Genomic DNA, 23,385 nt, shown 5'->3' with positions numbered 1-23,385 from the left:
TTTGTAAAGCTCCTAAAGGTACCAGTACAGTGGTAATCCCCCAAAAGTGACTCCATTTGGGAAACTACACACCTAGAGGAATTATTCTAGGGGTGTAGTGAGCATTTTAACCCCCCCCCCAGGTGTTTCATAGATTTCATTAGAATTGTGCAGTAAAAATTGAATTTTTTTCCACCGAGATGTAGCTTTAGGTCAAAATGTTTCATTTTCTCATCAAATAAAGGAGAAAAAGCACCATAACATTTGTAAAGCAACTTCTCCAGAGTACGGAAATACCCCATATGTGGTAATAAACCACTGTATGAATACACATCAGGGCTTAGAAGGGAAGGAGCGACATTTAGCTTCTGGAGTACAGATTTTGCTGGATTCATTTCTCGGCACCATGTCTCATTTGTAAAGCTCCCAAGGTACCAGTACAGTGGTAACCCCCCAAAAGTGACTCCAATTGGGAAACTACACCGCTAGAGGAATTCAACAAGGGGTGTAGTGAGCATTTTGACCCCCCAGGTGTTTCATAGATTTCATTAGAATTGTGCAGTAAAAATTTAATTTTTTTCCACTAAGATGTAGCTTTAGGTCAAAATGTTTCATTTTCTCATCAAATAAAGGAGAAAAAGCACCGTAACATTTGTAAAGCAACTTCTCCAGAGTACGGAAATACCCCAATTGTGGTAATAAACCACTGTATGAATAAACATCAGGGCTTAGAAGGGAAGAAGCGACATTTAGCTTCTGGAGTACAGATTTTGCTGGATTAATTTCTCGGCACCATGTCTCAATTGTAAAGCTCCCAAGGTACCAGTACAGTGGTAACCCCCCAAAAGTGACTCCATTTGGGAAACGACACCCCTAGAGGAATTCAACAAGGGGTGTAGTGAGCATTTTGACCCCCCCCCCAGGTGTTTCATAGATTTCATAAGAATTGTGCATTAAAAATTAAAAATTTAATTTTTTTCCACTAAGATGTAGCTTTGGGTCAACCTGTTTCATTTTCTCATCAAATAAAGGAGAAAAAGCACCATAACATTTGCAAAGCAACTTCTCCAGAGTACGGAAATACCCCATATGTGGTAATAAAGCACTGTATGAATACACATCAGGGATCAGAAGGGAAGGAGCGCCATTTGGCGAGCAGATTTTGCTGGATTGTTTTTTCTGCACCATGTCACTTTTGCAAAGCCCCTTGGGTACCAGTACAGTGGAAACTACCCAAAAGTGACTCCATTTGGCAAACTACACCCATTGGGGAATTCATCTAGGGGTGTAGTGAGCATTTTGACCCCACAGGTGTCTCATAGATTTTATTACCAATGGGCAGTGAAAATGAAAAATTACATTATTTTCCAATAACACGAAGCATTAGTTCAAAATTTTTCATTTTCTCAACAAATAAAAGAGAAAAAGCACCATAACATTTGTAAAGCCACTTCTCCGGAGTACAGAAATACCCCACATGTGGTCATAAACTGCTATTTGCACACACAGCAACGCTCTAAAGGGAAGGAGCGCCATTTAGTATTTGGAGTGGAGATTTTACAAGATTCGTTTTTTGACACCATGTTGCATTGAGCTATAGTACCAGTACAGTGGTACTCCCAAAAAATTACCCCATTTTGGAAACTAGATGCCTCAAAGAATTGATCTAGGGGTGTAGTGAGCATTTTGACCGCACAAGTGTTTTGCAAAAATGAGTAAACAATAGATGTTGCAGATTGAAAATTGCCACAGATTTTCCACAGATATGCCATTTCAGTGCCCAATGTGTTGTGCCCAGCTTGTACCACACATCCCATAAATTGTTAAGCGGGTTCTCCAGAATACGGTAATACCCCATATGTGGTCATAAATTTCCGTTTGGGTACACTGCCAGGCTCAGTTGGACCACCATTTGGCTTTTGAAGCGCAGATTTTGCTTGGTGTATTAGTGGTATTTCAGCTTATAATGTGAGGGCTTATGTAAGCTGGGCAGAGTACATCAGGGTATATGTAAGCTGGGCGGAGTACAGCAGGGCATATGTAAGCTGGGCGGAGAGCATCAGGTCATAATAGGATGATCTAATAATGGGGAGAATGAATAATCCATGGATTGGTGTGGTACGCTTTGAACCAATCCTTTATGCACAGGCCGGGTTTATTGCGTATTATACAAAATATCTGCGCTCCAATATTGCCTAATCTTTGACTTCTTCACTAGCCCTATAAGCCGCACAAGGCCCTAAAGTTTCCTCATCTCCGCTGCATCTATGGGGTCCACCTGTGGGGTCCAGCAAATGACGATGTGGATATTTAGTGAAATTCTACTGGACCTAAAAATGAGTCTGGGCCGTCATTTTGCATCATTTTGCATCATTGCGTTTTGAGAGTCATAACGTGTTATTTTTCCGTTGACGGAGCTGTGTGAGGGCGCATTTTTTGTGGAACGAGCTGTAACTTTTATTGGTTCCATTTTGGGGTACATGCGATTTTTTTATCACTATTTATTCCATTTTTTGGGAGATGAGGAAACCAAAAAACAGCAATACTAGCACGTTTCTTTTTATTTTATTTTTTTACAGTGTTCACCGTGCAGTATAAACAACATGTTAACTTTATTCTGCGGGGCGATACGATTACAGCGACACCAAATTTATTTCATTTTTTTACGTTTCACTACATTCCCACAGTAAAAATACTTTTTTATATAAAAAATCATGTTTTAGTGTCGCCATTTTCTGTCAGCCAGGAGGGCTTGTTTTATGCGTGACGAACTTTAGTATCTATTGGCACCATTTTGCGTTACTTGCAACTTTTTGATCACTTTTTATTACATGATGACCAAAAAATAAAATGCTGTCATTGTTTTTTATTAAAATTTTTTACGGTGTTCACCAGGCGGTAAAAATAATGCGATATTTTTATAGATCAGGCCGTTCCGAACGCGGCGATACCTATAATGTATAGTTTTTTTTCATATTTTCATTTTTTTTCTAATAATAAAGGAGTTGATCAGGGAAACAGGGCAAGTGTTGTTTTTATTATTTATTTATTATTTATTAACTTTAACCCCTTAATGACCAGCCTGTTTTAAACCTTAATGACCAAGCCATTTTTTAAGTTTTTCCATCGTCGCATTACAAGAGCTATAACTTTTTTATTTTTGCGTCGACATAGCTGTTATAAGGTCTTGTTTTTTGCGGGACAAGTTGTATTTTTAATAGCACCATTTTGGGGACATATTATTTATTGATTAACTTTTATTAACTTTTTTTTGGGGGGGAATAGAAAAAAACCTGAAATTTTGCCACTCTTTTTTGCGTCTTAAATCAACGCCATTTACCGTTTGATATAAATAACACAATAACTTTATTCAGCGAGTTGTTACGATTGCAACGATACCAAATTTGTATAGTTTTTGTATGTTTTACTACTTTTACACAGTAAAAACGCTTTTTTTTCAAAATTATTTGTTTTTGTGTCTCCATATTTGAAGTTGTATGAGGGCTTTTTTTTTGCGGGAAGACTTGTAGATTTTATTGGTACCATTTTGGAGTAGATGCGACTTTTTGATCACTTTTTATCACATTTTATTAAAGTCAGGATTCATAGAAAACAGCAATTTTTTCATAGTTTTTTATTACATTTTTTACGGCGTTCGCCGTGCGGGTTAAATAATGTTATAGATTTATAGTCGGGGTCGTTACAGACGCGGCGATACCAAATATGTGTAACTTTTTTACTTTATTTTGGTTTTATCATAGTAAAGCATTTTGTAAGGGAAAAGGTGGGTTTTTCATTTTTTTTTTTTTTTAAATTGTAATTAACTTTATTCAACTTATTTTACTTTTTTACTAGTCCCACTAGGGGACTTTAATATGCGATTCTACGATCGCTATTATAATACACTGCAATACTTTTGTATTGCAGTGTATCACTGCCTGTCCGTTTAAAACGGACAGGCATCTGCTAGGTCATGCCTCCGGCATGATCTAGCAGGCATTCGCTCCAGGCAGACCTGGGGGCCTTCATTAGGCCCCCGGCTGCCATTGGAGACACAGACACTCGGCGATCGTATCGCCGGGTGTCGGTGGGAGAGAGAGGGAGCTCCCCCCCTCTCTCCAAAACCACTCAGATGCGGTGCACGCTATTGCGCACCGCATCTGAAGGGTTAAACGGGTGAGATCGATACTTATATCGATCTCACCTGGCAGAGCAGGGACGCCCCCAGCTCTCAGCTACCTCTGGCAGCTGAGAACAGGGAGATTTGACAGCTCCCTGCTCTGTTTACTTTATCCTGATGCAGTGCCGTAAAAAGGCATATGCATCAGAATAAAGCCCGTTAGTGGCCGCCGTTAAAAGGCGTATTGGCGGTCACTAACGGGTTAATTTATTTATTTTTCTTTTACATTTTTTACTTTTTCTTTTACACTGACCTGGGGACTTGAAGATCTGGTCTTCTGATCCCCGCTACGATGCACTGCACTACTTATGTAGTGCCGTGCATCGTAACTGTCATTCTTCATTTGACAGTTAGCGTATTAGGTCCTGCCTCAGGCAGGACCTAATAGGCTACCGTACCTTGGCAACCAGGAAGCCTAGTAACGGCTTCCTGGTTGCCATAGTAACAATCGCCACCCGCGATCCATCGCGGGAAGGCCCGGGGGGTACAGAGGGAGTTCCCTCCCTCTGTAAACCACTTCAATGCGGCGGACATCATTGACAGCCGCATTGAAGGGGTTAAATGGCTGCGATCGGCGGTAACAGCCATCGCAGCGGCATGTCAGCTGTGTATGACAGCTGACAGCCGCTGAAGATAAAGTGCTCACAGCTCCTGTGCTCGCTTTATCTGCAGGGCATGACTGTACGCCCGTGTGCGGGAACTCACTTCGATTTTGGACGTACAGTCACGCCCGTGTGCGGAAAGGGGTTAAGGCCGGACGCGAGCGCATGCGCGTGCGTGCACCCTACGGGAACCAGTGCAGCGATGCGGAAGTGAGTACTGGCGTCTCTCAGGAGGGAGACGCCACCTGCCACTCACTTGTCCATGGCCGCGGCCATTGGGGGGGGCAGGTAAGAACGACGATCCGCGGCTGTGGATGTTACAATAAGGGTATATGCACACACAAAATCAAAAACGTCTGAAAATACGGAGCTGTTTTCAAGGGAAAACAGCTCCTGATTTTCAGACGTTTTTTAAGCCACTCGTGATTTTCGCGCCATTATTGACGTCCGTTTTTGGAGCTGTGTTTCTATAGTCAATGAAAAACGGCTCCAAAAATGTCCCAAGAACTGACATGCACTTCATTTTCGCGGGCGTCTTTTTACGTGCCGTTTTTTGAAAACGAGGCGTAAAAAAACGCCCTGAGGTGTAAACGCCCTGAAATACGCCTGAAAACAATTTTAAATGCATAAGAACCTATGTGTCTAAATTTGATTCTGAATGCTGCTGTGTTTGTTTATGTACATAGATACAGAGCTTGAGCATGTCCTGTGCTGTGATAGATAACCATTATTAACCTATGAAAAAGTTATTTATTTAACATATCGGTAGGTGATCTTCATTAAAAAAGATGATGTAAATGCATAAAAAACACAAATTGACCTTTTAATAATTTTTTAAACAAATATTTCGCAGATAAGTGATTTATTTGACAGGTTTGATTTTATTTTATTTTTGTCCGAAACTTAAGCTGTCATTTTTTATAATGGTCTACCAGTCTCTGACATTGTCTGGGACAATTTTTTGTTTTCCACTCCTCGATGTATCATTTTTTCAGCTGCACGATGTTCAAAAGGTTTCAAATCTTCAGAGAGCACCCTGGTGTGATTTAGAGCCAAACTTTGACTTGACCATTCCCTCTATCTTTTTTTTTTTAGGCATTACTTTGGGATTTACTGCCATGTTGTCATTGTCATGTTTCAAGGTCCTGACAGATGGTGTCACATGTTTTACAGTTGGTATCCAGTTCTTCTAGCGAAATGCTGCTTTTGCCAAACATGTCCTGTCATATATTCTGACCAGATAACTTTGCCTCGTTAGTCCGGATAACATTGTTCCACTAAACCGGATGCCTGGGTGTTCATGGGGAAGTCCTGTTAGGCTGGGTTCACACGAGCATATTACGTCCATAATGGACGGAACGTATTTCGGCCGCAAGTCCCGTACCGAATAAGCTGCAGGGAGCCGGGCTCCTAGCATCATAGTCAGGGGCGTAGCTAAAGGCTCATGGGCCCCGATGCAAAAGTTCTTATTGGGCCCCCCCCCCCGCAAACTTCTCATGGCCGACGGTCCGCAGCTTTCAGCTGCATCGCTGGGTCTCCTAAGTGACCCAACAATGCATCACCAGCAGTGAGGGGCGTTACTAAGGACTTAAAATGTCAGCAGAAATAGCCCCAATACATATGTGTCCGTCTCAAAAAAAATGTGTGTATAGGAGACAGCATAGCATATCTATAGCACTACGACCCTATAAACTATGGATAGGATTAGATACATTGGCTCAGCAGACAGTATCACACATGATAGGATTAGATGCAGTGGCCCAGCAGACAGTATCGCACATGATAGGATTAGAGATAGGGCCCAGTAGACAGTATCACACATGATAGGATTAGATACAGTGGCTCAGCAGACAGTATCACACATGATAGGATTAGATACAGTGGCTAAGCAGACAGTATCACACATGATAGGATTAGATACAGTGGCTCAGCAGACAGTATCACACATAGACAAAAAAGTGGAAATTGAATCCAGCGCTGAGTCCTTTTGGGTCTGTTAAAATAGGAAGCTACTTCCAAGTTTTATTTGCAACAAAGTTAAAACAACAAATGTAGTGAGTACGTGTAATCCCAAAGTACAGTAGAGGGTTTTAGCAGAGTGAGCGGTGCCTACGCGTTTCTGACGCCAACTGCGTCCTTAGTCATGGCTTCTGATGTTTCTCGCTCGCAGTCTAGGAATTTATATCCGGTCTATTTTTGGCAACAGTTAATTGCGGTTCAACTGGGGAGCTCCCTGGAACGCAGGTCATTTCCTATATCACAACCAACATACTTCGTAGAACGGGTGAACATAATCTTCAACACCTCTTCTTCGGGTAAGTAATTTTCGTTCTTTCCTTTCTAATATTATGTGATTGTATTATTTGATTGAAAATGTTATTAACTGTATAACTAAATTATCGCTGGAGTTTGCGATATTCCAAAAAAGACGGCAAAGGAATTTCGTCCTTTGGTGTAATTTAATAACGGGAATACTGACTGGTTAAAAACATATATAGGTGTACGTAACATGAGTATAAAAATTACTAGTTCAGTGGGAGATACTGTTCAGGAAAGGTTTACTGTATTTTTAATATAAGATATATTTTTATTATATTATACAATATAACTTGGTGTTCGATAACACACTTTGTTATGTGAATTGTTTTATTATATATATATATATATATATATGAACGTTTTATGCAATAGAATAAGTGATTGGAAGAGTCTAGGTGAACTATTTCCATTACTTTCAAGTGTCTGATCTGATAAATTTATGGGATTTAAAAGACAATGTAAGTACCGATTTTAACAATACGAAAAAATACTAGGAAAATATGATAATTATGACATATTTGATGTATGGGAGATCCATTATTATCAAGAAAAGATGGATGCTTAGTGTTAACTAGAGAGTAGTTTGCATCAATGTAGAATAATCCCTGAAACAAGGGGGAAATTGTTAATTTATCTTTTAATTTGGCTCCAATGCTCTTCTTTGTTTTGCAATATTTTCAATTACTTTGTATTTATTCAATGATCTCTATCTGTCAAAAAAATGAAGTTTTGGAGATATGTTAGGAATTGTATTAAATTCTTCTACTGGTCAATCTGGATTGTTAACCTAATCCTAGCGTGTCTAAAAAATAGATATTTTCTTTGGCCAATGGGTGAATGTTTATTGTTATGTTGAATCAGGAGTTCTTATGTATGTAATTCAGTAATGAAACATTAATTATTTTCTTAAGTTGAGGCCTTTGGGCACTCGTGTTCGTAGTCTGTATATCCAATATGCCTCTCTTGTGTGTGTCTTGTGTTTAATATCCCCTCCCCTTTTGGGAGTGTGAATTTTTTCAATGGCATAGCAAATAAAACTGTTAGTTGATCTATTGTGGTGATGAATGAAATGTTTTGCCGCATTTGAAATATTCAGTATATTCGGGTTCCGGATATAACCTAGATGTTCCAGTATTCTTGTTTTTAATTTACGGTTTGTACATCCTATGTATTTAAGATTGCATTGTGTGCATTCTATAATATATATCACGGATTCTGAATCGCAATTAATGTAATTATAAATTATAAAGGTATTAGTATTTGTTGAATCCAGGAAAACTTTTTTTGGGGTTGCATACAGGCATACTTTGCAAGGTTTATTTCCACATTTGAAGAACCCCTTGTGTTCTAGCCATGTGGTTTTAGATACTTTGGAGCTGAAAAAAGAGGGAGAGAGGGAGCCACCGAGGGAGGGGGCTTTGCGTGCCACGAATCTACAACCTTCTTTGAGAATGTCTGCTAGAATGTCATCTTCCATCAGCATGGGTAGACGTCTTGTAACAATCCTTTTTATGTCATTAAATTGATTACTTTGTTCTAGAACTAAAGTAGGTTTATTAGGTTCTAGGGTCGGACTTGTGCGTTTCTGGGATAATAGGACATCCCTAGTTTTCTTAGAGGTGATGTTACTTGCTCTTTTTAATGACCATTGTGGGTAACCTCTATTGCATAATCTGTTCATTTGGCTCTGTATAGTTCACCCACTGGGATGGAAGTGATGGTTTGCTTAGCGTGATTGCTGCCGGCGTGCAAGATTGTATTGCCGGCTGTGGGCTTAATGAACGTTTTTGATTGTATTGTTACATTTTCTACTCCTGTTAATTCTAAATCCAGGAAGACAATACTGTTTTTATCCTGTGCATACGTAAATTTGAGATTCGATGTATTGGAATTCAGAAAACAAACAAAATCTGGTATGGCAGACACTTCCCCGTCCCAAATGAACAAGAGATCGTCAATATATCTGCCATACCAGTGTATGTTGTCCCCAAATGGATTGGACATGGAGAAAATTGATGTTTCTTCCCACCATGCCATCACTAGGTTGGCCAAGGAGGGGGAGAATTTAGCTCCCATCGAAACTCCTCTTAGTTGTAAGTAAAAAATACCGTCAAACTGAAAATAATTGTGAGTCATTAAGAACATCAGTACTTCTAAAATAAACGTCTGGAGTTGATCACTGTTGTTACTGTGTACGGCCAAATGATGTTTCACAGATGTATAGGCTATGTGATGGGGAATACTTGTGTACAATGATGTTACATCACATGTTAACCATGTGTAATTGTTTAGCCATGTTTCATTATGGAAAGCACGTAGGACATCAACTGTGTCTCTTAGGAAACCCGGGGTATTTTGGGCTATTGGCTGTAGCAAAGAATCAAGCCACTCTGATGTTTTTTCAGGGAGAGAGCCTATACCGGACACAATGGGTCTCATTGGGGGGGGGGAATGATGTTCTTGTGGGTCTTAGGGAGGGCATGCATTATAGGTATGATTGGGTGGTCCACATACATATACTCTGATTGTTTTTGTGTCAATGAACCGTTTTGTAATCCTATATCTATTAGATTTTTAATTTCTTTTTGAAATTTTACTGTAGAATTATATTTCAGTATTTCATAGGTGTCTTGATCAGATAATAAGTCTTTGATTTGTGTTTTGTAATCCTCCTTGTTCATTATGGTGATGCTGCCACCTTTGTCCGACATTTTAATAATTAGGTCCTTGTTGTCCTGAAGGGATTTGGCTTCCTTTCTCAGTCTGACAGGAAAATTCGTTATTTCTTTTTGTTTGTTCTGAGTATCCAATAAGTGTTGCAGATCCTTTTCAATGGCTGCTTGAAAGCAGTCCATATTTTCTGTCCTTGATGAAATAGGATAAAATTTGGGGTTGATAGTTTTGAAGTTACTTGAAGTATTGATATGTTTTAGTTGAATTTCCGTGTCTAGGCTTTCCAGACATATAATAGTCCTTGACTCCTTGAATGAAAGGATGTTGTAATCCGGTTTGTCTCTTTCCAAATCACCTTCATGTGGGTTAGAATCTGTGTTGTCCAAAATGAGGGCTGCTTCCATGTTATTAGATTCTTGTGTGCTTAAATCCTCTGTGAAAAAATGTCTCTTGACTGTTAGATTTCTAACGAACTTATTGACATCCATTTAAGTGCTGAAAAGATCGAAACTTTGGCTAGGAGCAAAATTGAGACCGAGTGACAGTACTTCTGACTGTTCCTTAGTAAGAGTGATGTTTGAGAGATTGATGATGTTTAAATAGGATACTGGTTCTTGCGGGAGCGGAGGCGACGGCTCTCTTCTTGATCCATGATGTTTGTGTTTGCGGCCGCCCCTCCTGCCTCGTTTTTTGATGTATATTTTACTTTGTCAGATCCATATTTAAATTTATGTCCTCCTCTCATGCTCTCATTATCTGATCCTTCATTTTCGCCATCTGCTGAGTCAGGTTCAGTAGAACTGAAGCTGACTCTATTTTGGTAATCTCCATATTTCTTCTGCCGCTGTCGATATTTTAGAATAGGTTTTTCCACTCATAGACCTCATTGTTGGCCTAATCACGGAGATCCCGTTGAAATTTGGATTTTTTTATTTCTGCTATTGACTTATCCACTTTGTCTATGCTTTGGGACGTACGTGTTTCCAGTGTGATAAACTCGGGTGAGCTGGAAAATAAATCCAGTTTTGTTTTGATTGTGAAAATCTCATTCTTTAATTCCAATAACTTGCATTCTTCCTGCTTGATAATCAGTCCCATTAATTTCAGGGAAAAGTCTGAAAGAGTTTGGTTCCACTCCTTACAAAACTCTTCCGAATAATTGAAAGTTGGGACTTTTTTTAAATGTAGGCCCCTCTGTATCATTTCCTTAGTGCTATAGTTCCTGAGAGTTGTCAGAAAGCCCACAGCCGGCAATACAATCTTGCACGCCGGCAGCAATCACGCTAAGCAAACCTTCACTTCCATCACAGTGGGTGAACTATACAGAGCCAAACGAAATTGTGGTTGTGATAAACAATTTAAAATAGAACAGCAACAAATTCATAACAGATTATGCAATAGAAGTTACCCACAATGGTCATTAAAAAGAGCAAGTAACATCACCTCTAAGAAAACTAGGGATGTCCTATTATCCCAGAAACACACAAGTCCGACCCTAGAACCTAATAAACCTACTTTAGTTCTAGAACAAAGTAATCAATTTAATGACATAAAAAGGATTGTTACAAGACGTCTACCCATGCTGATGGAAGATGACATTCTAGCAGACATTCTCAAAGAAGGTTGTAGATTCGTGGCACGCAAAGCCTCCTCCCTCGGTGGCTCCCTCTCTCCCTCTTTTTTCAGCTCCAAAGTATCTAAAACCACATGGCTAGAACACAAAGGGTTCTTCAAATGTGGAAATAAACCTTGCAAAGTATGCCTGTATGCAACCCCAAAAAAAGTTTTCCTGGATTCAACAAATACTAATACCTTTATAATTAATAATTACATTAATTGCAATTCAGAATCCGTGATATATATTATAGAATGCACACAATGCAATCTTAAATACATAGGATGTACAAACCGTAAATTAAAAACAAGAATACTGGAACATCTAGGTTATATCCGGAACCTGAATATACTGAATATTTCAAATGCAGCAAAACATTTCATTCATCACCACAATAGATCAACTAACAGTTTTATTTGCTATGCCATTGAAAAAATTCACACTCCCAAAAGGGGAGGGGATATTAAACACAAGACACACACAAGAGAGGCATATTGGATATACAGACTACGAACACGAGTACCCAACGGCCTCAACTTAAGAAAATAATTAATGTTTCATTACTGAATTACATACATAAGAACTCCTGATTCAACATAACAATAAACATTCACCCATTGGCCAAAGAACATATCTATTTTTTAGACACGCTAGGATTAGGTTAACAATCCAGAGATTGACCAGTAGAAGAATTTAATACAATTCCTAACATATCTCCAAAACTTCATTTTTTTGACAGATAGAGATCATTGAATAAATACAAAGTAATTGAAAATATTGCAAAACAAAGAAGAGCATTGGAGCCAAATTAAAAGATAAATTAACAATTTCCCCCTTGTTTCAGGGATTATTCTACATTGATGCAAACTACTCTCTAGTTAACACTAAGCATCCATCTTTTCTTGATAATAATGGATCTCCCATACATCAAATATGTCATAATTATCATATTTTCCTAGTATTTTTTCGTATTGTTAAAATCGGTACTTACATTGTCTTTTAAATCCCATAAATTTATCAGATCAGACACTTGAAAGTAATGGAAATAGTTCACCTAGACTCTTCCAATCACTTATTCTATTGCATAAAACGTTCATATATATATATATATATATATAATAAAACAATTCACATAACAAAGTGTGTTATCGAACACCAAGTTATATTGTATAATATAATAAAAATATATCTTATATTAAAAATACAGTAAACCTTTCCTGAACAGTATCTCCCACTGAACTAGTAATTTTTATACTCATGTTACGTACACCTATATATGTTTTTAACCAGTCAGTATTCCCGTTATTAAATTACACCAAAGGACGAAATTCCTTTGCCGTCTTTTTTGGAATATCGCAAACTCCAGCGATAATTTAGTTATACAGTTAATAACATTTTCAATCAAATAATACAATCACATAATATTAGAAAGGAAAGAACGAAAATTACTTACCCGAAGAAGAGGTGTTGAAGATTATGTTCACCCGTTCTACGAAGTATGTTGGTTGTGATATAGGAAATGACCTGCGTTCCAGGGAGCTCCCCAGTTGAATCGCAATTAACTGTTGCTAAAAATAGACCGGATATAAATTCCTAGACTGCGAGCGAGAAACATCAGAAGCCATGACTAAGGACGCAGTTGGCGTCAGAAACGCGTAGGCACCGCTCACACTGCTAAAACCCTCTATTGTACTTTGGGATTACACGTACTCACTACATTTGTTGTTTTAACTTTGTTGCAAATAAAACTTGGAAGAAGCTTCCTATTTTAACAGACCCAAAAGGACTCAGCGCTGGATTCAATTTCCACTTTTTTGTCTATGTTTATACGTGTACCGACATGGGGACCCGTGCGCGAACGACTCAACATATCCGTGATAAGGTGAGCTGGAGGAACCCTCCCACTGTTTCAGTATCACACATGATAGGATTAGATACAGTGGCTCAGAAGGGAGTATCACACATGATAGGATTAGATACAGTGGCTCAGCAGACAGTATCACACATGATTGGATTAGATATAGGGCCCAGCAGACAGTATCACACATGATCGGATTAGATACAGTGGCTCAGCAGACAGTATCACACATGATTGGATTAGATATAGGGCCCAGCAGACAGTATCACACATGATAGGATTAGATACAGTGGCTCAGCAGACAGTATCACACATGATTGGATTAGATATAGGGCCCAGCAGACAGTATCACACATGATAGGATTAGATATAGGGCCCAGCTCGCTGACATTGCGGCTCCAGCGCTGGACCCAGGAAAGGTACGAATAATAATTTTCCTTCTTTTTGTTTTTTTACAGGTTCGGTTGTTGGACTTCGGATTCGAGGACTTCAATGACAGCGTTTTTTTATTCTCAATAAAATGGTTAATGAGGGTTGTGTTTTTTTATTTCAATAAAATATTTTTTCTATGTGCTTGTTTCTTTTTAAACTTTATTATCACCGCCTTAGTTATGGCCGCCGGCTGATTGACAACCTCCATTACTAAGGTGGGGCTTAATGTTAGCCGGTGCATTGTTAGCCCCCATTATTACTCCTGTACCCACCGCCACCAGGGGTACTGGGAAGAGCCGGGTACGAACCAGTACCCGTCCATCTGTAGTGACGGGCAGGCACCGGGGTGGCCGCAGGCTGGTAGTATTAGGCTGGGGAAGGCCAAAAACAGTGGCACCTACCACCCTGGTAATGCTGCCTGCTGCTGCTGTGTTGTATCTGGCTGGTTACGAAAATTGGGGGGGACCCGACATCGTTCTTTCCAGTTATTTTATTTTATTTTTTTTTTAAATGACGTGGGGTCCCCCCCATTTTTCATAACCAGCCAGATACAATAAAGCAGCAGCAGCCTAGCATTACCAGGGTGGGAAGGTCCACTGTTTTTGGCCTTTCCCCTCCTGATAATACCAGCCTGCTGCCGCCCCAGTGGCCGACCATCACTACAGATGGTCAAGTACTGGATGGTACCCGGCTCTTCCCAGCACCCCTGGTGGCGGTGGGTACCGGGGTAATAAAGGGGGTTAGTGTTAGCCTCTGCACCGGCTAACACTAAGCCCCGCCTTAGCAATGTATGCTGTCAATCAGCCGGCGGCCATTACTAAGGCGGTAGTAATATAGTTTAAAAAAAAACACAAAGACATAGAAAAAATATTTTATTGAAATAAAAAAAAAACACACAACCCTCATTAACCATTTTATTGATAATAAAAAAAAAAGCCGTCATCGAAGTAGTCCTGGAATCCGACGTAGTCCAACGACCGAACCTGTAAGAAAACACACAAAAAAAAAACGATTAGTAACAAATGTGTTAGGCTTAGATACAGGGCCCATGTGTGATACTGTCTGTGGGACCCTGTATCTAAGCCTACCACAAGGTAGGCTTAGATACAGGGTCCAGCACACAGTAATCTTATACAGTATAAGATTACTGTGTGCTGGGGCCCTGTATCTAAGACTACAGTGTGGTAGGCTTATATACAGGGCCCATCAGACAGGATCACACATGGGCCATGTATCTAAGCCTACCATGTGATTGGCTTAGATACAGGGCCCAGCAGACAGGATCACACAATCTGTTATCCTGTCTCATGGGCCCTCTAAGCCTGCTACATTGTAGGCTTAAAGGGGTTGTGCAGTCCCTAAATATTGATGGCCTATCCACAGGATAGGCCATCAATAGCTGATGTGTCGTGGTCCGTCTCCCGGGACCCGCCAATCAGCTGTTTTGAAGGGGTCGCAGCACTCGTACGAGAGCTGCTTCCCCTTCATTTCACTTACTCGCTCACACTGTGAATCGCCGACACCGATTCACAGTGTGACCGGAATGAAGTGACCGGAATGAAGGGGACGCAGCTCTCGTACGAGTGCTGCGGCCCCTTCAAAACAGCTGATTGGCGGGTCCCGGGAGTCGGACCCCGCCAGTCAACTTTAGCAGTCAGGGCTACTAATCTTACCTTCCTCTTCAGCCGCGGCGGAAGTTCTGTCCTCTCGATGTTGTGCGTGGTGCATAGCGCTGTGACGTCATGCGCTGCGCACAGCGCTGTGACGTCAGGACCTCCGCTGCGATCCGGAACCAGGAAGGTAAGTACAGTCTGTTACTATAGTAACAGGGGCCCGCGTCCCGAGTTACTATAGTAACTTTTTATTGATGTGGTGCGGGGGGCTGTGGGCCCCCCTGGCTTCGGGGCCCGGTCGCAATTGCGACCGCTGCGACCCCTATAGCTACGCCAGTGATCATAGTTATGTACAACGCTAGGAGTCCCTGCCTCGCTGCAGGACAACTGTCCCGTACTGTAATCATGTTTTCAGTACGGGACAGTAGTTCCACGGAGAGACAGGGACTCCTAGCATCGTACATAGCTATGATGCTAGGAGCCCGGCTCCCTGCAGTGTGTTCGGTCCGGGACTTGCGGCCGAAATGCGTTCTGTCCATTACGGACGTAACATGCTCGTGTGAACCCAGTCTAATTCTCACTGGACAGCAAAGGTTTCTTCCTGGCTCCCCTCCAATGTCCCCTCCGATCTAATTTGTGCAGCCTCTTTCTAATAGTAGACTCATTCACTTTTACATCAATAATTGTGAGATCTGCTTGTAGGAAGGACCTGTTATGACATTCTGAGGTTCTTAGAGATTTCTTATAACATCTTGACTGTGCTTAATTTATGCTCAGAAAGAAATGTCATATGTGATATTTTTTTAAATATTTTAATATTGCTATTTTTTTTAATTACGCCACTTTTTTTTTTGAAAAAAAAAGCCTGCATTTTTAAGTGTTTTTACTGCATTTCTGAATTGAACTGAAATTGAGTTTTTCCTGCCATTTTTGAAGTTATATTAAAAAGCCTATGGAGATATACTCATTCCAAAAACGTCACTTAATCGCCACAAAACAAAATGCTGTGTATGAAGACACTTTCATATTTCACTATAGATCCTAAAAAACATCTGAAACATCTGGCTGCAGAGCTTCAGTAAAAAAAAAAATATTACGAAAATAACGCAAAAAACACTACTTTATGCTTTGTTAATCTAACTGTATACTGTTTGAAGGGAGATCTAGTGTTGATATGTCCACAAATGTTAAAAATTAAAAAAAGTCCTAATTTTCTCCCATGACTGAATGTATAAAAGTTTTAAATAATTATAATTATTAATGTTATTTTTATTATATAATTTTTAGGGGACTGAAATCTAACGTGATAACATTTTTCTTTTTTAATTAAAGGATTTATTGTTTTTATTATATTTTATTTATTATACACTACATAATTCGTTTTTATTTATATAAATATAATGTAGCATAACACCACAACAAATTATGCATATTTTTACGCTATAATCAAGCCAAGGCCTCCTTTGATATGTCCACTACTACTAACATTAGTATGGATTTATGATGTGTACTTTTCCTATGTGCAGATCCAGATGCACTTCTTTGTAGTTATTCCAGCAATAAATATCAGGCTCAAGGAAGGAAATGTTCTAGCCATATATAGGCAGTAAACATTCTGGCATCGAAATGCAGGAAAATTTCGATAACAGGAAAGTAAATACTACATTTTTTGTGTTAACCAGTACTATCCTATAAAAAAAAAAGTCTAGGGTTACAAAGACGTTTTTCTACTACAGAGATTTTACAGAGATCTTAATAGGAAGCCATAATGACATAATGAAAACATAAACACATGTACAATTAAAATTAACTGTGAAATGGAGATGACAAGAGCAGAAAATTAGCTGCAACATTTACAATCTTTCCATTTCCTTTACATGTCCTTATCTTATGTACAGTCAAAAACTCCACAAATGCATATCAGTGCCATAACCAACAGCTCCGTATTTTCAGACGTTTTTTATTAAAGGGGTTTTCCGGAAGCAAACAATCACATTTAGTTAAACTAAACAATGCAAAATAAGTAACTTTGCAATATACTTACGTTGGATCTGATGAATGTAGCGTCGTGTCCCATCTTCAGTCACGTGACCACTTGCGAATCCAAAATTGGCACTTCCTCTGCAGACCCGTCCATTAGCTCCGATAGCTAACTTCCTATTTCCGGTTATCAGAGTGTACGGTTACGTCGCAAATGACGTAACTGTACCACGTGTTTCCTCATCTGTTTAACCACGTCCGGGCGGTCCGCAATTTACTCTGCAGGGCCATTCCAGAACGTCCTGCAGAGTAAGCATGTTTGCCGCTCCCCGGTGGCATTTAACTCCGTGATACAGCTGTCTCTAGACAGCTGTATCATGGAACTTTAACCGGAGACCACTCTGCGTGCTCTCCAGTCATGTGATCGTTGTGACATCCTGTCACAACGATTACATTTCTCCTAACAGCAGTGCTTATGTGCCGACTGTGAGGAGCTCTGTGATACAGCTGTCTAGAGACAGCTGATATCACGGAGCTTTCACCCGTAGACCACTCAGTGTGGTCTCCGGTCATGTGATCGCTGTGACAGCATGTCACAGCGATCACATTGCTCCTAACAGCAGCGCTTATGTGCCGACTCTGAGGAGCTCTGTGATACAGCTGTCTAGAGACAGCTGATATCACGGAGCTTTCACCCGGAGACCACTCAGTGTGGTCTCCGGTCATGTGATCGCTGTGTCAGCATGTCACAGCGATTACATTGCTCCTCCCAGCAGCGCTTGTGAGCCGACGGTAAGGCGCTCAGCTATTTGAACGCTGTGACAGCCTGTCACAGCGATCACATCCATGCAGACGGTAAGGTGCTCAGTTATGTGAACTCTGTGACAGCCTTTCACAGCGATCACATGCATGCCGACGGTAAGGAGCTCCATGATACAGCTGTCTAGAGACAGCTGTATCACCGGGCTTCAGAGTGGTCTCTGACCAGATGATCGCTGTCACAGCGATCACCAGTTGCATCTTCTCCCTCTCTGGCATTCTCCCAGCGAGGGAGAAGAATAATGTAATGTATAAAAAAAAAAAAGCACTATTTTTTCAATAAAAATGTCCTCTATAAATAAATATGTCTATCCGCTACATGGCGACTTTGGCCACGTACGACACAGGTCGACCAGCCAAAGATCGCTATGTCCCGTAGCCTACATTGCATGTAATAAAAGTCAATGTGGTTGTGTCGCAACGCGCAAGTTGCCACGACATGGCAGTTGCAAGAAATCCAAACTGTCGTGTCGCAGTTACTTGCAGGTCGCAACGCGACCACTTTGTCTTTCAATACTTGCGGTGTAGGCTATGGGACATGGCGATCTTTGGTCGGACAACCTGTGTCGTGGCCAAAGTCACCATGTACAACACGGAGTACAAGGCAAGTAGATGAGATTTTACAAAACTCATCTGCATGCTGCAGACATTTTACATGGCAGATTTTCAAATCTTTGATATGTCGTTAAATTAATACCTTGGGGTCTACTTTCCATAAAGTAATCATATTTGGGGTATCAAAGGGGTTTTCCAGTCCACAAAAATTGATGGCCTATCCTCAGGATAAGCCATCAATATCTGATGGGTGGTGGCCCGTCTCCCTGCAGATCGGCTGTTTTGAAGGGGCCGCGATGTTCGTACGAGCACTGCTTCCCCTCCATTTCCTTTACTGCTCACACTGTGAATTGCGGACCCACTTGTAGAGGCGGTTCACAGTATCACAGTATACACTTGAATGGGAGAAAAGTTGTAATACTGTGAACCGCCGCTACAAGTGTGTCCGTGATTCACAATGTGAGCAGTAAAGGAAATGGAGGGGAAGCAGCGCTCGTACGAGCACTGTGGCCTCTTCAAAACAGCCGATCGACGGGGGTTCCGAGTGTCGGACCCTGACAAATCAGATATTGATGGCCTATACTGAGGAAACCGCATCGGAAACCGCGCCAAAAAACGTCCGAAAACGCCTCCTATTGGTTTCAATGGGAGGCAGAGGCGTTTTTACCAGTTTTACCGCTCGCGGGAAAAATAAGTGGTATGCCCTATTTTCGGGCATTTACATCTCTGATCTCCCATTGACATCAATGGGAGGCAGAGAAAACGGCGTGCAGGCAGATCTAAATCTGCCTCGGAATTCCAGACAGAATTTTGAGGCAGAATTTTCTGCCTGCAAAAAAACTCAGTGTGAACGGGGCCTAATACAGGATCTCTTGGAACAGATCCAGCAGCAGGTGAGGAAAATGTGCTGACTGGATTGTGTGTACCAAGATGTCTGACATAGGTGGAGTGGGCAGACTTACATTTATCAGGCTGTGAAAGGGGCGGGGGAAGGGAGATGGGTGCCTGTACTTAGATCAGGGATAGATGGAGGCACAAAGGATAATGATGATTATTAGTGTGTAGGACAGTGTGCAGGGAGGGAGCTGCCTGGAATTAGAGCAGGGAAGGACCTGTGAACATAGAAGGGTGTGGCAGTATGCAAATAGCTGAGATGCTTTGGAGGAAGGGGGGGTGCAAGCTGTCTCCTCAGATGCAGCAAGGGATCATGGGTATGGTGGGTTACAAGACAGGAAACAGCCAGGACCAGAAGCAAGGGATGTAAACAAACAGAAAGAGCAGCAGTGACAATGGAGATCAAACAGAAACTGGTTAGGAGGTTAATAGGGGGTATTAGGGAAGGCAAACCAAGGCTGGGGGATACTTTTTAGAAAAAAATAAATTCCTGGACAACCCGTTTAAGCGTGTGAACATACCCTGAGCCCCTAGATATCAGACTGTCAGCTAATTCTACCTATAATTATCTAATTCTTATAGCAGGCATTAGTCATGTGTATCCATTGCAGAAAGGAAGGATAGGCCATTAATATAAAAGTCCCAGAGAACCCCTTTAGGTTATCACTGGGACATAGGGTTGACACACTGCACACGATTGTTATAAATGGGTTATGTTTGTTAGCATAAGATTTTATTTTTACTTATAATTTTTGCAGATTTTCATAGCACAAACAGTTCTTCAGCATCCCAATAATGAACTGATGGACAGAGAAATTCCCAGAGAAACAGAGAAACTGCTTCTAATATTTCTTCGAGTGGCAACATGGAATCAGATTTTGGATCCTTGGGTTTATATCCTATTTAGAAGAGCAGTTTTAAAGCGGATTTACCCCAGCCTGAATTCCCGTCCTTCAATTGTATCGTTATATCCAACACTTACCGCTTCCTTACGTCGTAAATACACTCATGAATCAGTCATTAACTAATCATACTAATGTCAACTGTCCTTTTTGTGAGAACTGCCCTCTTACATGATATAGTGTTGTAGAGAAGGTAATCTAGTCAGTTCTTTGTTTTTGAGAAATGCTTATTTCAAATTTTATTGCAAGTTACATTTACAGTCATTATCAATACTAATTTTCACCATTGCCATCTACAGTTTCCATAAATAATAATTAAGTCAAAGGTTCAGTTCACAACATGTTTTGTCCATCCTCGTGAAGTTATTTGTTTGTTTGTTTGTTTGTTTGTTTGTTTGTTTGTTTGTTTACAGCCTGGCATGTTTTTCTGTCCAGTCAAAAAACAAGATCCAGATGGATCCTGTTTTTTTTTTTTTTTCAATGGAAGTCAGTCTCAACAGGATACATCAGGATTCATTTTTATTAATGTTTTTAAATTGTCTGTTTTATTGAATTTTACAATAGGAAAAAAGTATGAACAACATTCTTAGCAATGCATCCTGATTTTAAATTTACAGGTTATCTTTTTTTGTGACCATGATGTGAACTGGCCTTATTCAGTTAGACACCTCACATTTAAAAAAATAAGTAAAAAAAAATTGCTCCGCTACATGTGTGTTTCACAAAACATAGGTCATACAAACCATTCATAAATGCATGTGCGATATCTTGTTTCCTGCAGATATTTATAAAATGTAATAAAATTAAATATATGTTAAACATATGAAGAATTGTTTTATTATAAAATGTATGTTGATTACAAAAATATAAAAAATTGTGTGGAGGTACAACCTAGTCTAATTGGTACATACAGTAATTATGTTATTATTTTTCTATTAGTTACATAGGGGGGCATTATACTAGGTATGGGAGGGAGGCTGATATGGTAGCTGCTGAGAGAGCATTATATTGTATGGGGGCATTATACTGTATGGGACAGTATAATGGGGGCATTATACTGTATGGGGCAGCTATGGGGGTGTTATACTGTGGGGGCATTATACTGTGGGGGCAGCTATGGGGGCATTATACTGTGTGGGGGAGCTATGGGGGCATTATACTGTGTGGGGGCACCTATGGGGAGCATTATACTGTGGAGATAGCTATGGGAAGCATTATACTGTGGAGGTAGCTATGGGGGGCATTATACTGTGGAGGTAGCTATTGGTGCATTATACTGTGGGGGCATCCATGGGGGCTGTTGGGCAAGGCGAGTGGGCATAGGCATGCGCAGGGGTCTGGTGGGGTTGGGGAGGGGAAGGGGGAGCCCAAGCTGAAGTCTTGCACCAGGGCCCATGAGCCTTGTCCTGATCTTGTTACTTTCTAGCATAAATCGTTAAAGAATACATCATGTTTGGGGGTACAGTATATAAAATTAAATATTATACCATACTAATCACTGTACCACATTCTGACTATAGACTGCAGTGAAAGTATATCAGTTTATAACTTGCTGACGGGAACTCAAGGAAATTTAGTGGAAATACAAAGCGAGAAATTCTATTGATTTCCTATGTTATGCTTATTCTCTAAACTGCCCAACATGTTATGTACCATAACTGCAAACTGCAAGTTCCTTGTAAATAAACACATACAGGGATCAGGGAAAACTGAATAAACCTACAAAATAAATGTATTAAATTCATGAGACTGACACATCTCTACATGTAATAAAACTGTAAACTTTGCGTGTCTCTACATTGAAAATATTTGCGAAAAAAATAATTGGGGGGGATGAAGGATAAGTGATAGAATGCATTAACCCGTTAGTGACCGGCCCATAGTTTTTTTACGTCGGTCACTAACGGGCCTTATTCCGATGCCATAGACTTTTTACGTCGCGGCATCGGAATAAGTAAATAGAGCAAGGAGCTGTCAAATCTCCCTGCTCTCAGCTGCCAGAGGCAGCTGAGGGCTGGGAGCGTCCCTGCTCTGCCGGGTGAGATTGATATTAGCATCGATCTCACCCGTTTAATCCCTCAGATGCGGTGCTCAATAGCGTGCACCGCATCTGAGTGGTTTTGGAGAGAGGGAGTGAGCTCCCTCTCATCCCACTGACACCCGGCGATAAGAGTGTCAGTGTCTCCGATGGCAGCCGGAGGACTAATAAAGGCCCCCAGGTCTGCCTGTAGCGAATGCCTGCTAGCAGATGCCTGTCCGTTTTAAACGGACAGGCATAATACACTGCAATACAGAAGTAATACAATCGCAGAATCGCATATTAAAGTCCCCTAGTGGGACTAGTAAAAAAGTTTAAAAAAAAGTTTAATAAAGTTAAGAAAAAAAAAAATTGAAAAAAATGAAAAACCCACTTTTTCCCCTTACAAACTTCTTTAGTATTAAAAAAACAAAATAAAGTAAAAAAGTTACACATATTTGGTATCGCCGCGTCCGTAACGACCCCGACTATAAAGCTATTACATTACTTAACCTGCACGGTGAACGCCGTAAAAAATTAAATAAAAAAAGATGGAAAAATGGCTGTTTTCTGTGAATCCTGACTATAAAAAAATGTGATTAAAAAGTGATCAAAAAGTCGCATCTACTCCAAAATGGTACCAATAAAAACTACAAGTCTTCCCGCAAAAAAAAGCCCTCATACAACCGCATCGGCGAAAAAATAAAAACGTTACGGCTCTTCAAATATGGAGACACAAAAACAAATAATTTTGAAAAAAAAGCGTTTTTACTGTGTAAAAGTAGTAAAACATACAAAAACTATACAAATTTGGTATCGTTGCAATCGTAACAACCCGCTGAATAAAGTTATTGTGTTATTTATAGCACACGGTAAGCGGCGTAGATTTAGGATGCAAAAAAGAGTGGCGAAATTTCCGATTTTTTTCTATCCCCCCCCCAAAAAAA

The 23,385-nt window shown here is 40.4% G+C and overlaps 1 protein-coding gene across 2 annotated transcripts in view; it reads left to right on the top strand.

Moving 5' to 3' along the window:
* The window catches only part of TBXA2R (thromboxane A2 receptor), a 195,236-nt gene extending 174,043 nt beyond the window's left edge, over positions 1–21,193 (top strand). For both annotated transcript variants that reach the window (XM_075850328.1, XM_075850321.1), the window contains exon 3: positions 20,278–21,193. In XM_075850328.1, the coding sequence (XP_075706443.1) occupies positions 20,278–20,547 (270 nt within the window). In that variant the 3' untranslated portion in view covers positions 20,548–21,193. The remainder of the gene's footprint in view (positions 1–20,277) is intronic.
* The last annotated feature ends 2,192 nt before the right edge of the window (positions 21,194–23,385 follow it).

Source organism: Rhinoderma darwinii, chromosome 1 (assembly GCF_050947455.1).
Source record: "Rhinoderma darwinii isolate aRhiDar2 chromosome 1, aRhiDar2.hap1, whole genome shotgun sequence".
Classification (NCBI taxonomy): Eukaryota; Metazoa; Chordata; class Amphibia; order Anura; family Rhinodermatidae; genus Rhinoderma; species Rhinoderma darwinii.
This window is presented reverse-complemented; position numbering and strand designations above follow the sequence as displayed.